This window comes from Marmota flaviventris, chromosome 1 (assembly GCF_047511675.1).
Source record: "Marmota flaviventris isolate mMarFla1 chromosome 1, mMarFla1.hap1, whole genome shotgun sequence".
NCBI classification, from domain to species: Eukaryota; Metazoa; Chordata; class Mammalia; order Rodentia; family Sciuridae; genus Marmota; species Marmota flaviventris.
This window is the reverse complement of record NC_092498.1, coordinates 63976095-63993296: the sequence shown is the minus strand read 5'-3', so window position 1 is coordinate 63993296 and position 17202 is coordinate 63976095. Positions and strand designations below refer to the sequence as shown.

Here is a 17202-nt window from a genome sequence, read left to right as displayed (position 1 = left end):
CATAAGAAAATACCATGTGCTCATTTTGAATGGTGCAATTACTATATGTGTATTTGGAGGGTGAGTTGAGAGAGGAACACTATTGTGCTAAAAATAGAGACACCAAGATCCTTGCATTTTAGACCAAAAAGAGAAAAATTTCCAATTGTCCATCTTATATTTTTGGTCTCTTTGTATTGACATACAGTTGCACAGTTACTGAAAAATTTTACAGTTAGCATCCTGGCCGTCAGGTGAATCTGTATGAGACTAACATACTTAAACTATATAATGAGTTCCATAGCATGTATTTTATGCCACTATTTATGGACATTAGTCCCCAATTTAAAATTAGGGTGGTTTGTAGGGTTGTCTAAAAATTTGTTTGCTGAGAAATTGATTTGCTGTTCTTTAAATGAAACAGTGGTGTTCTTGAGTTTGCTGTCAGAAACAATTAACATACCATACTTTAATTTTATTAGTTGAATGCATGACCTGCAATGGGGAAAGCTATCGAGGTCCCATGGATCATACAGAATCAGGCAAGATTTGTCAGCGCTGGGATCATCAGACACCACATCGACACAAATTCTTGCCCGAAAGGTAAAATACCAATGAACCTTGCTTCCCACGAATCTCTGTATAAACTGTTATTTGTTCCATTATAAGCTTCCTTGAAAACTCTTTGTATGATGTTTTAATGATGGGGCTTGAACATAGTTCAGAACTCCCCTGAATATACGGCCTTTTTCTGAAAGTGTTGTTGAAGCTGAATATTTGGGAGAGGTGTCTTTTGGGGAAAAAGGATTTATGATGAGGTATATGAGAATATTAGGTATACTTTTTATTGGTCTTGACTGACTAGTTGAGTCTCTAAAATCAGGAAGGTTTTGGACCAAGACTATAGTCAGGTACAAAGTAGAAGCAATAACAGAGCTTTCTTTAGCAAAAAAAAAAAAAAAAAAGAAAGAAAGAAAAACAGAGTCAGTTCAGTGATGACCACTTTTATAGGCCCAAACCACGAAAGGACTAATTACTCCTAAATGCAAGCAAATCTCCTTCCAGAGCTGCATCTTCAAAGATTCACATTCCATGGGTCATATGAGTGACACCTGAACTTAGGAGATGTCTCTAAAAAGTGAATGAAAACTAGTGCCAATAATGCATTAGCTGTTTTATCCTGATGTATTTAAAAATGGCGGACAGGGCTAGCTTTTTCCAGGAGAAGGTTTTGAACTTAAATAGTTGAAAACAACAACAGATTATGTCTTTTGCTAGTTCATTTCACATGAAATGAAGTGGAAAAAAAAGAAAAGAAAAATAAATTCTTTATTTTTACTAGAAAGAATAAATATATAAATATTGCAAAGAAAAAGCCATCCCTACCTTCCTTTGGAAATTGCTACAAGGTATTTTTACTCTTTTCTTCTATTTTTTTTTTTTGTAGTGATTGTTGTTAGTTTTTGCCTCTTGTTGTTCTTTTAAATGAAATTAAAACTCTTGATTTATTTTTTTAAATGCATGTCTTTTCTTTTAAGTGAGAGCAGAAGGGATGTGGTAGCAATTAAAATCAGGTTACCAATTCAGGACTCTGTTAATTTAAAGGGAGGTGGGATGTGGAGAAAGTGGTGTGATGGAGTTTGTCTCTTGCCCTGGTGGAGTTGAGGGCATGACCTAGAACAGCTCCATTTTAAAACTGAGCTATCATTAGTAACAGAGCAATTGAAACCAAACTTCCAATTGAACTTTAAGCCCTAGAGGAGGACCTGTTTTCTTAATGAGCGTTCTATATGCGGTCATGTTTTTTGCAGTCTGTTTCTTAATTGGGCTGTATGAGAAAGGGATTCATTTGGAATCCGAATTGGTGGACAGGTATACCAAATGGATCTAACTTATTAGCACAGAGGATGATACTCTCTTCTTAGTGGAATATGCAGGTAGATTCAATAGTTAATGATCAGCAGTCCCTATAAAACAAAAGATGAGAAACTGGCACTTTCCCTAGCTAGTATTATCCAAACTAAGTAGAAAGTTATCTTGTGAGCTGAAGGCTAGGTGTGTTCCCAGGCAGATTTACGTGACACTTCTCTCGGTGTGGTTTGCAGATACCCCGACAAGGGCTTTGATGATAATTATTGCCGCAACCCTGATGGCAAGCCGAGGCCGTGGTGCTATACTCTTGACCCTGACACCCCTTGGGAGTACTGTGCAATTAAAATGTGTGGTAAGTTAGGGTCAAATTTATTGCTTCCTTTTCCTCTCACAGACTGGATCTAAGCAGGCGATTATTAGTGAGACAGGTTAACAAGTATAAGACTTGATGCTTTAATGCGTGCAGGTTTTAATATTTTAAGAATGTGTTATATACTCCTACCCAATCTTTTGAATTTTCAAAGAGTTGTTATTTTGGAAAAGGTTAATACATTAATGCACACATATATTTAAAAAGTATTTATACATATGGTAAAAATGTAAACATTTTAATGTTATCAAGAAAACAACAACAACAAAAAAAAAATAGCAGAGAAAACGACCAGGGAATATGCAGAACATTGTAAAGTCATTGGGATACTAAAAATTGGAACTTTGATTCTTACCTTCTAGTCCTGGATCCTGGATCCTTTCTCTCCCTGTTCTCCCCAGAGACAGGAACATTAGTTGTGCACTGGCTGTGATCCTTTTGATGAATGACAAAGGCGGCAATGAGGAAAGCTGAGTTTAACAGCAGAAATTTATCCAGCTCTCCTGAATTTATGCCCAAAAGTTAGTTTTCCTACTCTTCGTGTCCCTTTAACCTTAGATATGTAGTCCTCTCTTTCATGGGTAACTCCCATGTTTTTGCTCTTTGAAATTATACTGGAGACTAATTAGATATAGAGTTATTTTTTATTTGTTTTTACGAATAGAGCTCTTATCTTTTCAACTAGAAACTAAAAGCTTTAAGATCAATAGAGCTGTATAAACGTATTAAGATGTGATAATGCATAAGATGGCATGATAACTTTGCATGTAGGCATCATAGAGAGATAAATATCAGCAACACGAGGTCAGGGACCAGAAGCTGAAGTAACACAATTATGAGAACATGGACAGATATTTGCATATTTTCCTATAGCAGCCTGATGTGGTTAGTATTCTGAAGAAACCTAACTCAGTATTATTCTCGCTATTGTGCTGTCAAGGTGAATCTCTCTCTCTTTAAAAGCACTACTAATAAATGGAAATGTTTTGGGCAACTCATAAAGACCACAGAAAGGCGATGTGCATAGCATATGTGAAATAGCTTCAGAATCTGAAAACCTCTCAGAATGAAACAAAATGTTCCAGGGAAACTGAATCATCTGCTTTATCCTTTTTTTAAAAAAAGATGACTTGGTGACAGTGTTGCTCTGTATAGATCGGGTTCCTTCCACTCATTGACTTGTTTAATCATATTAATCTCTCTGTCATTCTGAATCAGTTAGGTTCAATAAACCAACTGTTTCCATTCTCTCTGTGTGTGTGTGTGTGTGTGTGTGTGTTTGGTACTCTTATAACTCTTGTATATAATAATATAAGAATAAGCACACATGTTCACATGCATGTTCATCCTATAGCATGATTATACTCACAAAGATGTCCATACTGCCCTTCTCTTTGGTTCTCAATGAATATTTCAGATATTTTTAAAAGAAATTGGGAGATAAAAAAATAAAATGAATGTGACACTCCTAAATATTAAATAAGTTTCTTTTCTGTCTAAAGGGGAATTGGCGAGTTATGTAAGTAACATGCGATAATTCTGATGGCTGTGTTAAGTAGAGTGTGGTGCTTTTAGGATGTTACTTCTAATAAAATAATATTAGAATTTGTGAGCCAAACCTATGTCTTTCAGATTAAAATAATCTTCTGAGCTTTGAAAACGTTTAAAGATGTATTTATTGAAGGACAAGTTTTAGTTTAAGAATTATTTGATTGCTCATTTAGAGATTGGAAAAGGCTATTATTAAAATATTAAAATAAACTTGACATTCTAGAAATTCTGAGAGATAAGTTTTTTAAAAGTATTATAATTACACATAGTTTGGGGGTTAATTTTGCTAAATTATACATTTGATCATAATACTCATTCTTCCCATTTCTGCTTCTCCTCCTTCCCATTATTTGCTTTCTTCTCCTGATCTTCCTTTCACTCCTTTATTGATTTATTTTGCTTCATAATTTCTACATATACATAAAGGTGAAATTCTCTTTGATACATTTATATATATGTATAACATGATTTTGTTAAATTTGTTCCATTGTTTCTTTCCCTTTCCCATCCATCCTCCCTCCCTCTTGTTCTCCCACTTCTGTTCCACTGATCTTCCCTCTAACTTTAGGATGTTCAATTTCCTCCCTTTTTGCTCTTTCCCTGTTGTGCTCTGGCTTCCACAAAAGCATGAAAACATTTGACACTTGATTTTCTGAGTTTGGCTTATTTTACTTAGTATGATTTTCTCCATTTCCATCCATCCATTTATCAGCAAATGCAAATATTTCATTCTTCTTTATGCCTGCGTAAAACTCCATTGTGTGTGTGTGTGTGTGTGTGTGTGTACGTGTACATGCTATATTTACTTGATCTGCTCATCTACTGATGGGCCTCTGAATTGATTCCATAATTTTGCTATTGTGAATTGTGCTACTATAAATATTGTAGTGGCTGTATCATTATAGCATGCTGATTTTAGTTCTTTTGGATGACTATTGAGGGGTGGGATAAATGAGTCATATGGTGGTTCCATTCCTGTTTTTTTTTTTTTTTTAATATGAGAGAGAACATTTTTGAATAGTTTTTCAAATTTTTTGGCTTACATATGTAATAAATCCTCTAGTGCAAAACTGAGAAATATGGTGGTAGTTTCAATCATATGTTAGATTTATGTAGTGATAAATTACCAAAAACTTAAGAGTCTTAAAACAACTTAGCTGTATTATAATATTGCATTTGTGGGTCTGGCATTCAGTGACAACTCAAGTGGATTCTCTGTTCAGGTCTTGCAAGGTCATAATCAAGGTGTTTACCAGACTTGTGAGCCAATCTAAGACTCAACATCTCATTTCAAGTTCACTGATTATTGGCACAATTCAGCCACTTGTGGATGTAAGGATGCACAAAGCCTGCACTCTCTAGACACTTCCGACATTTCCTGACACATGACCCTTTCTGCAATATGTAAGTTTACTTCTTCAAGGCAAAAAGGATATTATCTCCAGTGCCTTGGGCTTCTGACCTCTATAAACTTTTTTTTTTTTCCCCAAAAGCTCACCTGATTAGGTTGGGCTCACATAGTTTAGTATCCCTTTTGATTAACTTAAAAATCAATTTATAGCAACTATAATTATACATGCAAAATTTATTCACCTGTGTTGGTGTAAAGAAATCTAATGATGAGTCTCCTTGTATTTGATCTTATGGTATTCACAAATATCATCCACACTTAAGGGGAGGTGATTACACAGAACACACATGCCAGTGGGTGGGGATCTTGGGGGCCAATTGTAACAGACAATTGGTTATCTGATTGCAACTGATTATTTTGTATTATTAAATTCTTGAAACAGCATTCAGATTATCATTTAGTCTGGACTAGCTAAACTCATTCTGGGTTTTCAATATGTTTGAAGAAAATAATAGAGTTGCTAATTGTTTCACTTATTCTCTTGAAAGTTGAAGAGGGGCTTTAAAACTTTTTATTCATAATTTGTTATCGTTTATTTTTAAAAATAAGGTGATTTTATTTACAAAAGGGGTGCTTTCCTTTGAGTGTTAGTAATTCTTATTTTGATTCTACAAAATGGTTATGAATAGTAAAGAATAGGTAGAATAGCCTCATGGTATTTAAGATATGGCAACTAGGTTGACGTGGGTAGGTTGTAGGGTAACAACAGAAACTGGAAGATGATTAGAAAATCTAAACTGACAAGGCAGATAGAGCAGGATCCAAGAGTAGCCAAACAGTTGTCATGAGAAACACAGAGAATAAGCAGGAGGAGTGGACACATCTGACTTATGGTGTAGAATTGTGGTCCTCAAACTGATGTATGTGAAACCCAGGGAACAAAAAGACTCTTCCAGGGGTTTGTGGTGTGGACTTATGATGTAGCTTTTTTATCTACATATGAATTATTTCCCAAAGTCCTCAGCATGAGATGCACGTGTTCCTCAGAAGTCCGGAAAGTTCAACACCTGTTTTCCCATCCATATTGCGCTTTCCTGCTTTGCTGGATAAAGTGAGATTTCTCATTCCTCTCAAATTCTACTATAGTACATTGCCCTGGGTTATAAAAACATTAGGGACTAAAACAGATATCTTTGAAAATACATTAAATATATATTCGTGCTGTTTGTCATTATGAATCACTAATAGTTGTATAACTCTATCCAGTGAATCTACTAATATGCACATATGTGCTTTTGTGTGGGGTATGTGTGTGTGTATGTGTGTGTATGTATGCAAAGGCATGCATTTATCTCTTAGAAATGTGTGATCACAGGAAATTCTAAAGTTTAATTGCAATACATGAAAATCTTTCAGAGCACTAAGATGAAGTGAGGAATAAAAGACTCTCCAACATAAAATACACAAAATAAAGGTCAGTAAGAAATAGAGTACAAATTAAGGGAGTCAGCAGTGAGAAAAACAAGATGAGGAAGGATATGAACAGTACTAAACAGGTAGAATTTAGAAGATATAATGGAAAATTGCATATAAAGGGAAATGAATAAGGAAGAAGAAAAGTTTAAAATATTTTCCAAGTTATTGGATAGATGAATATATTAGAGGCATTGTTTTGAGGGGAAATATAATGTTTAATTGTGCTTATGTTGAGATGGGGTGCTTGGCATCTGTGTACATAGAACATGTGGGTTTCACTTTTCTCTGTGAAGTTGTAGAATGTGAAAAGTAAACAGTGACAGCAAGAACCTTGTGCAGGAGAGCCCAGCAAGCACATAAAGAACATGGAGAGGGTGGTTTGTCCCTTTCTGCAGAGCACCCATTCAATCAGTATTTGCTGAGCAGTCATTACAGATCAAACAATTTTCTAGATCCTGGGGATATAGAAATGTACAAAAGGGATCAAGGGCTATGAGAAAATTGAAATTTCAGAACTTTAAAAAGAACTAGTAAAGAAAAGCTGACACATTCTTGATACTGAGATAGTCATACCTTTCAGAGTCCAAGTTTGAATACTGCTCTTGATTGCTTTTCTTCAGACTGAACAACAAATTTGTTCCCATCACTTTGCTTCTGAGCTTCTTACAATCACTGAAATTTCTATCTTTTTAAAAATATTTATTTTTTAGTTGTAGTTGGACACAACACCTTTATTTCACTTGTTTATTTTTTTTTTTATATGGTGCTGAGGATCCAACCCACGGTCTCGCACATGTGAGGCAAGCGCTCTACTGCTGAGCCACAACCCCAGCCCCTGAAATTGCTATCTTACAACCACTGAAGGATGAATGTTGCTCATTGTCTGCATGTGTGTCCCAAGGTGCATTGCTACAGGCTTCTTAGTTTTCCTTCTTGCTAGATTCTTGAAAAGGGGATATTGACCCAAATTTCAGCAGGCCACAAATATTTCAGCTATATAAAACTTTTAACAGGGTTCTGAGAAAAATGGAATTTTAAGATATTGCAAACACAACAAATTTAAACTGCTACGTGGTTCTTGGAGTACTGATTTTCTTATGGTTTTCCCCTTTAATTAGTACATATTCCAGATAGCTGTTTGTTCACAACTTTTAAGGGAGAAATAGTATTTGTGGAGAGTAATTACGTTTTTCTGAAGTGAACTATAATAGGTCGCGTCGCTGGCAATTGAAAAGCTCCCTTGTGATTGATGTCTCTTAGAAAAGTTCATTTATTTAAAAAAAAATCATTTCAGACACTTCTTGGATTGAAGTTACCTGTATACTGTTCAACATTATTGGGAACCCAAATTGGTTATATGACTCGATACTTAATATGTTAGAAGTTGAAATGGAAGCATAAAAAATATTAATTTATTAACCGTGACACTGTAAGTTTTTTGCAAATCCAGAATCTTTGTAAATTTCTTAATGTCATCCTTTTTTTAGAGAGAGAGAAGAGAGAGAGAGAGAGAGAATTTTTTTAATATTTATTTTTCAGTTTTGGGTGGACACAGCATCTTTATTTTTTTTTTATGTGGTGCCCAGGACCGAACCCAGTGCCCCGCGCATGCCAGGGGAGCGTGTTACCGCTTGAGCCACATCCCCAGCCCCTCTTATTGTCATCTTAATTGAAGACTCCTGGGTATCTTACATTTGCTTTTGCCTTCAGTCTTTCAGTCTTTTGGGATAGCACAAATCACATGATACCTGGAAACTCTACTGTATAAAGGACAAATGACTTCTTAACATTATTATAGAGATAGTTTTGATCTCTTAGGCCCCTGAAAGGATTTGGGAAGCTCAAGTGTCCCTAAACTCTCTAGGAACAGCTTTTTGCTAGGAGTGAGACCTAGTAATGCTGCTATGGTCCCCTTACAGCACACAAATCAGGAAACACCTGTTGACTGCTTTGATTCTTCCCCATCTCCCCCTACCAGAAACTGTCAGGTTGGAAACTTTGTCATTACCTTCTTTTCTGATTTTCTTCAATAATCCTAAAGTAGGTCTTTTCTGCTGTTTAAACTCTCTTTGGCATGATTGGTACCACCATTTATCTTGTTTAAAAACCAAAAGCCCAGAATAATCCTAGATGTAGCTCTTTCTCATTCAGTCCATCACCAAGAGCTGCCAATTTCTTCTTCTATGTAAGTACCCTGCAAAAATGGCTATTTCAGGTCATCACTGTATCCTTTATGCAAGAGAGTATTAGTTTTCATTGTGAATATTTGAACGGTCTTCTGAGTTGACTTGTTTCTATATATTCTGTTTTCCCCTTCCATCCCTTCTTCACACTGAAAAGAGGGTAATATTTTAAAAATCTGATGCTAGTATTCCTCATCCTTAGCACATACCACACAAACATACATGACTATGAAAGAGACTTCAGTGATTTCCTTTGATTCCAGGAAAAAGACAAAACTTTGACTGCTCTCCCACATCTCTTATCTACATATGGCCTCATGTACCACCACCTTTCTCTCTGTGATCTCTTGCTTTGTTTCTAGCCACAATGGTTTTATTCCAATAACTTATATTTTTCATGATCTCATTACAGTTTCTTTACCCTTGCTATCCCTTCTGCCTTGAAAAATTTTCTCTCCCTTCCTCACCTACTAGACAGCTACTCATTATTTAAATTTTAACTTACCTATCATTTCTTCCATTATTGGATTTTATGTTTTAGTTGTCAATGGACCTTTATTTTTACTTATTTATATGCAGTGCTAAGAATTGAACCCAGTGCCTCACACATAGTAGGCAAGCACTGTATCACTGAGCTACAATCCCAGCCTCGTTATTGGAATTTTTATTCAACTACCTGACTTGGTCAATCCCATTATTTCATATTCATGTAATTTAAACCTCTCCCATGTACTGCTCAGAGCCTTGATTTTAAATTTATTTTTATTTTATCTTTTTTTTTTTTTTTTTTTGGTTAACAGATCTCACCACCAAAAATTTTAAGCTGCAACAGAGAACAAGTGTGTCCATTTTTTTTTCCGTTTTTTTTTTTTTTTTTGGGGGGGGGTCTTCTGGTGTGTATCACATTGCCTCAGGCATCAAGGGAGTTCAATAATATTGATTGAATGAATGAATGCTACTTTCCTAGAAGGTTTTTCATTTTTAAAAATTTCATGGTATTTCTTCTGAAATTCTTGATTTTCTTACAGAAAAATGAAAGGAAGATTTGCTTCAAACTTTTCTCCCCTTGCCTTAACTAATCCTAGGTTTTATGCTTTGCTGGGCTAGTTATTTCATTTGCTACTTGTTGTCTTGATGAACTTGTATTTTTAACCACCAAAATAAGACAAGTCTTATTTTACCTCTCTTTGTTTCTTCTTTGTTACTTCTCCTTCCTTTTCCTTTTTCTTTTTTTTTTTTTTTTAAGTTCCAGTCATTTAGCTATCCAGAGCAATTTTAGAGGTATGTCCTAGGCAGAACTTTTATAGCAAAGGTTTCTATTGGAGGCATTGCTGATTTGTATCAGTCATTGGCTGATTTGTATTCCTCTGAAGTTGAAATATTGAAGCCTAGTCCTAATGTGATTATATTTTGATATTGGAATGTTAAGAGGAAATTAATGTAAATGTAATTATAAGGATGGGCCCTAACTTGGTAGGATTTATATGGCCTTATAACTGAAGGAAAAGATATTTCTCTGATTCTTCATCGTGTAAGGACAAGGAAAGACAGAAATAGAGCTGAAAACGAGGATCCAGTTGTCTAGCACCTTGGTGTTAGACTTCCCCGTCTCCAAAATTGTGAGAAAATAGGTAACTGTTGCCTGAACTACCAAGCCTGTGGTACTTTGCCATGGCAGCATGAGCACATTCCTCTAGGTTTGTTGCCATTGTTAATAAATAAGAAAATTTCTCTTAGTAAGAATGAATTTCAGCCTCATTTAAAGAGAATATTGTTATTTTTCAAAATTCAGTGTTTCTGTATATTAGTTAAATAATTATAACAAACTACTTTTCTTCTTAGAGAAAGCTGATTATTTCATTGAATTTTATTAATTAATCCAAGGTCAGAATAGAGATTTGTAGAAAATCATATAGCCTCTGAGTCAGGAAGAAATAATACTATCAACACCCTTTCTCAAGGGAAAAATCTTTTACTTGGATGTCTTTTCCAAGTCATCTTCTAAGGAATAAGATTATAGAATTGAAGACCTTTCATGAAAGTCTGTCTCCTGAGCATTTTGTAGCAGAAAAGACTTGGACACAGTCCAGGGAAAAGTTTCAGATACGAATCCTGGCTTCACATGGAAAGCAAACGTGCAAGCAATTTGAGGTTTGTATATTGGAGGTCTTTACTACTTTCCCATGTCAATTTTAAAACAAAAAAGCTCTTTAAATTTACTCTTAGCCTGATCCTGCCCTTTGTGGCCCAAAGAGCACAAGAACTGTTGATGGGAGAGTGGCTTATATATCCTTTACTTGCTCTCCAGGGACTATCACAAAGCAAATCCTGTACTTTTCAGTAGCTGAGAGTAAGAAGCAGTGACTTGGATTGAACACCTCCAAGAGATAAGAGATAGTCAGGTATTTGTTCACCGGACTGTGAAGTAACTTGTTCTTAGCTATTAAAAAAAAAAAAAAAAGAATAGCAGCAGCTTATCTCCATTTGGGAAATCTGAATTTTCTTTTATCAGGGTTGGGATGTGGGGAAGGACTGTAAGAGTAAGGATTTACTTAAATCCCTTATAAAAGTTATAGAGCCCTGGGTGTGGCTCTTTGTAACATACATGTGCACTTGTTCTTTCAAGCTGCCATTCACAGATGCCATCAGGGCAACATGGCCTCTTTGCAAGGCCTTGGCCAGTCCTTCACAGAGAAAACTGATTAGATTTATTGTTTGTGATCTTTCTACTGATTTCTGTCTCTGCAGGGTAGCACATGTCCCAAGAATTAGATGATAGTTAATGCTCTTTATCTACTTTATATACATATTCAAACTTTAAAAATCCCTTCAAATATGATAGTAATCAAATAATATAACATTCATATCAGCAAAGCAAAATATTTCAAGAGGCAACCATTATATTTGTTCATTTACTAACAGGACAGTGAAAAATTTCAATAGCAAATGTTGTTTTCCTTAAAATATTTCCAGACAGAAAACTTCATGTCAATCATCAAAGGAAAACATTCCTTCACTCATGGGCCATGGAGGATCATATAAATATCTTCATGTCTACTTCCAAAGCATGGCCACCACTGACACCCCTGGCAAAATATTTTATCTGTGAGGAACTCTCAGAAGAGTTCCTGATATTTTCAGTGTGAACTTGATAGAAATACTTGGAAAAATATTTGTGAATATGGGGATGCTGCATTTGAAAACATGTTGCTTCATCTCAACTTGATTAACTTCATCTGATGTTTGGAGAAGTTTCTGTACTTCTTTAACACTTAGTTTGGCCACTAGAGACTCTTTAAAACCCTCCCTTGTTCATGTCTCATGTTAAAAGATTAAGTGCAAAGGAATGCCTTTCCCAATATTTAACAGCCCTCACCAAATCAATTATCCTGAAATATTTGTTTTGCTTTTGCACCACGTTTTGATATTTATACAGTAGGATAGTAGACGGAATCTATTTTACTGCAGTTAAGGAATAATTCATTTTATTTGGATAGTAAGTATGTGAGCAGCAAAGATCAAACATTTATATCATGGTTAAATGGTCTATGGAGAAATCATTCACCATGGTCCTCATTAGATAGTATTTATTAAATAGCTTCATGAAGTCTCATAACTTTTATTTATCAAAGATTTAGCAAATTATATAAACTAATATTGTACTTGTAATTATACTAATATATCTTTATTCACCTATATTATTTATCCTACACATTGTCACTAGACTTATGGAATTTTTGTTTATGAAGTTGTTTCTAACAGCTAAATGTCAAATGAGATGAATACAGAAAACACTGATTCCAGCAGGTACTTTGTTCTTATAAATACTGACTGAATAATACAAGTTTGTGGTCAAAATCATGAGAAAATATTTTCAATGAATTAAAACACAAGAAAAAAAAAATAAAGTTAGCTGGGCTAGGTGGCACATACCTGTAATCCCAGAGGCTTGGAGTCTGAGGCTAGAGAATAGCAAGTTCAAAGCCCGCCTCAGCAAATTAGTGAGGCCCTAAGCAACTTAGTGAGACCCTATCTCAAAACAAAAATAAAAATAAAAAAGGGCTGGGCATGTTGCTCAGTGGTTTGGGGCCCCTAGGTTTAATCCCCAGTGTAAAAAATAATAATAATACATGTATGTGTATAATACATATATATTACATGTGCATATAAAGGTATTAAATACTTTTAAAATAAGATGAAAAATAATACTGTTGTTAGACTTTATTACATCTTGATGAAGTTTTCTTACATCTTGATGAGAGTTAATGGAAATTTACTTTATTTGGTATAATATTGTCTTGCAATTCATATGCAGTAATCCTTTGTATTGTGTAATTTTGGAAATTCAAAAAAAAAAATTATTTTCTACTTCCAAATTAGAATATGTCAAATGATTAGAATTCTTTCATCTGAATAGAAAATGCATCTTTGTATTTAACCTTGTTTATATACTCTGTTCTTTTTTAGGGAATATGTGGTGAGTATGTTAAAGGCTTTAAAATATGTTAATGAAAGCTTAGAAAAAAAGTCAACATAATGTCTCAAGTGATGAAGATTTTTTATAGTTACTCTTTATAAAATTGAAAATTTCTAATTAAATTTGGTTGAAAACCTCTGCAGTTGAGATACAGAATTAACACCAACAACACAGGTCTCTGAACTTGACATTGAAATTTTAGTGGCTATGTTAGACATAAAATATTTCTCATTTTTTTTAAACAAATGAGGTCTTTTCTTTGAGATAGAACTTTTCAGTGTAGATCTATCTTATCACAGACACCTCTAAAATTAAAAAAGAAAAACCTTATAATAAGGAAAATATGTATCTTCTGTTTGTCTTTAAATTTTATGACCTCTTCATATTTTTCTGTTGCTCATGTGGTTGCTTAAGTTACTCACTGCATAGGCCAGGTCTTGATTTCCTAATGAATTATGATAATTTATTTATTGTAATAATCTCCCTTTTTATGAAGTGTATTTAAATTTGTTTTTGAACTTAAGGCTCTATATATTGCTTTAAAAAGTTATCTATGAAAAAATCGCTTTGAAATTCTAGTCACTCTTGTCAGATAAGAAATTCCAGAAATGATATTTGATATTTAACCTGATATTAACACTGTAGGTAGACTGTTTGCTCCTTTCCCCCACTCCTTCACATAGTAGAAGAAATAGCCCTCTAAACATGTTTCCCTGTGTAGAAATTCATCACATAATGACCAAATCTCCAATCATGTCTGAATATTTTATTCCTTTTTTTGTTTTATTGTCTTGATTGTTATCCAGAAAGTCATATCAAGGTCCAAGGAACAAAGTATGTTAATTTCTGATAGGCATGATCTTGAATTAGGTTTTCAGAGGTGTGAGTGTCCATATCTAGCCGATGGCAGCCTTGACTGACATCTGGGCTCACTGAGTTTGGTTCTGTGGATTCTAGGTACACACACTAGGTTAATACTTAAGGAAAAGGGTTCAGTAATGAATACACAAAACATACCATATGCAATTAAATATGGAAATAAGAGAATTGGGTTGCTTGAGGCATGCAATGAAGTCTGTGAAAAGATTCATGGGAGTCTTTAATATTAGCTGTCCATAGCTATGAACTTCCTTCCCTTGTCAGGACTTTTAAGTCTTGACAGAGGTAATAAGTTTTTTGGTCAAGAACTTGTGCCCAAGAGGTATGTGTCTTAGTCTCTTTTCTGTTGTTATAACAGAATATCATAGTCTGGGAAGTTTATGGAAAATAAGAGGTTTATTTTGGCTCATGGTTTTAGAGGCTGAAAGTCCAAGATTGAGAGCCAGAATATAGCAAAGTTTCACACTACAGCAAAACACAACAGAAGAGCTCAAAAGCAACTGGGCACAGGGACAGGAGACAAAGCATAAGGGAAGTCATACTTTTAAACCACTCATTCTTAAGAGAATGAGCCCACCCCTGCCAAAAAGGCATTGATTCCTCTTACTGAACTAATCACTTCTTAAACTCCTACCCCCCAGTACCAGAATGATGGCAATCAATTAGACAGAGGGGAGTGAAGGGAGGAAAGGGGTTATGAAGGTAGGAAGTATAATAGAATGAATAAGACATTATTACCCTATGTGCATATATGATTTCACAACTGATATAATCCTCTATCATTTACAACCAGAAGAATGAGAAGTTATGCTCCATTTATGTAGGATGTACCAAACTGCATTCTATTGTCATGTATAACTAATTAGAACAAATAAAAAATTTCAACATGAATTTCAAAGGAAATAATCCATATTTGAACTAAAGCATCAGGGGGAATCAAAACTTTTCTTTTAATATCCAGTGAATAATTTTATTCTCTCTTCTGTCATAGTTATAAAACTAGAGGTGAAATACATATTGGCAATCTTGACCCATTTTAGAGTTGTCACTATTCAAAAACTTCCCCCATATATTCAGACTCTTCAAATCATTAATCACTCAAATCATCAGAAATATCATAACTGAATAACATTTATTTTGATGTGATACAATTCCTCAGGATCTAAGAAATCCATCTGATTTTGTATTTTATCAAAGACTTTGAGGTGATAATTAAACCCATGAATGACCTGGTTAACTAGTACTAACTTTTTCTATGCAAGTAATCTTTCCTACTCTGACAATTTGGTCTTCCTGAGTCAATAACTACAATACCATTATATTTCCATTTTCTAGATTATCACCTGTCAATTAGCCTTGTATAGCTCAATTTCTGGATATTTTTATCTCTACTTGAATTTATTTTTAACTTAGAATGTTTCTTAACCTTATTTCTATCCTCTGAAGTAAAAAAAATTAAACATTTTAAAATGAGTTGAAATAAAGTCATTTAGAAGGAATTAGTGGAAAATTATGTACACAGTGGTTGGGTGGTTATTAATGTAATCTTCTCCCATGTTTTTTACTCACAAAATTTCATAGAATAATCTTAAACTAAGGTTTTACTTAGTTTGCTTAAGCATAGTTCATGAAACTTAATGAAAGATTCAGCCACATAATGTAGTAATTATTTGTATGACAGAAATAAATTTAAAAGAAATTTAAGTGTCATTTAAATAAATTTGTACTGTTAAATATAGAAAAATTTCTAATCTCTGAAGGCATGTCTAATTCTGGTTTCTTCTTAGTAAAGGAGGTGCATCTCATTCTACTATAGAATGAATGAAGGAAATTTATTTTAAATCTTAAACTGTTTTAGATGGATTAAAAACTTGAATTCTATCTAGAAGCATCTTTTATGTTCATTTAGATTATAAAGTAGCTAGAAAGTTTATATTGACTTTGCTCTATGAAATCATATTCCCTTTGAGAAAACTGATGTATTTTAGTTGCTGTAGAATAGTGTGAGTTACATTTTCATTGAGTGAATGTGAAACACAGAAAGAAAGAATCCAGACAGGCATGGTGGCACATGCTGTAATCCCTGTGACTCTGGAGGCTGAGGCCAGAAGATTACAAGATCGGTGGCAGCCTCAGCAACTTAGTGAGGCCCTAAGCAACTTAGCAAGACCCTGTCTTAATAACAATAAAAAATTAAAAAGGGTGAAAGGGCTAGGGATGTGTTTCAGTGGTAAAGTGCCTGTGGATTCAATTCCCAGTCGAGAGGGAGGGAGGGAGGGAGAGAGAGAGAGAGAGAGAGAGAGAGAGAGAGAGAGAGAGAGAGAGACCAATTTAATTTTGTGCAATATATAGATTTAATGGAGTACTCTTCAAAATACCAATGAAAGTCTTCACAGAACTAGAAAAAAAGTCTTAAAATTAATTTGAAAGTATAAGTAACCCAAAATAACCAAAGTAATTATAAACCAGAAAAGCAATGCTAGAGATATCACAATACCTGACTTCAAATTATACTACAGAGCTGTAGTACAAAAATATCATGCTGGCATGAAACAGATACATAGACAAATGGTGCAGAATAGAAAACACAAAGACAAACCCACACATAGTCATCTGATCCTTGACAAAGGTGCCAAAAACAGACATTGGAGAAAAGAAAATCTTTGTAAACAAAGTATCCTGGGAAAACTGGTTATGTATATGTAGAAGGATGAGGCTAATTCCTATCTCTCACCTCACACAGAAGTCAACTCAAAATGGATCAAAGATCTAAGAATTAAGCCAGGAACTATGCAGCTCCTTGAAGAAAACATAGGGTCAATACTCCAGCATATAGATAAAGGCAACACCGTTCTTAACAGGATATCTAAAACATCGGGAAATAATGTCAGGACTTGATAAATGGGATGGCACCAAATTAAAAAGTTCCTGGACAGCAAAGGAAACAATTAAGAATGTGAACAGAGAAACTAGAGAATGATAGAAAATCTTTGCTAGCTACTCTCCTGACAGAGGTTTAATATCCAGAATATATAAAGAACTTTTAAAATGTAACACCAAAACA

General features: G+C 34.4%; 1 protein-coding gene across 2 annotated transcripts in view; it reads left to right on the top strand.

Moving 5' to 3' along the window:
• Positions 1–17202, top strand: part of Hgf (hepatocyte growth factor) — a 75423-nt gene that overhangs the window by 25598 nt on the left and 32623 nt on the right. For both annotated transcript variants that reach the window (XM_071607875.1, XM_027926336.3), the window contains 2 exons: positions 462–582; positions 2085–2203. In XM_071607875.1, coding sequence (XP_071463976.1) covers positions 462–582; positions 2085–2203 — 240 coding nt within the window. The remainder of the gene's footprint in view (positions 1–461; positions 583–2084; positions 2204–17202) is intronic.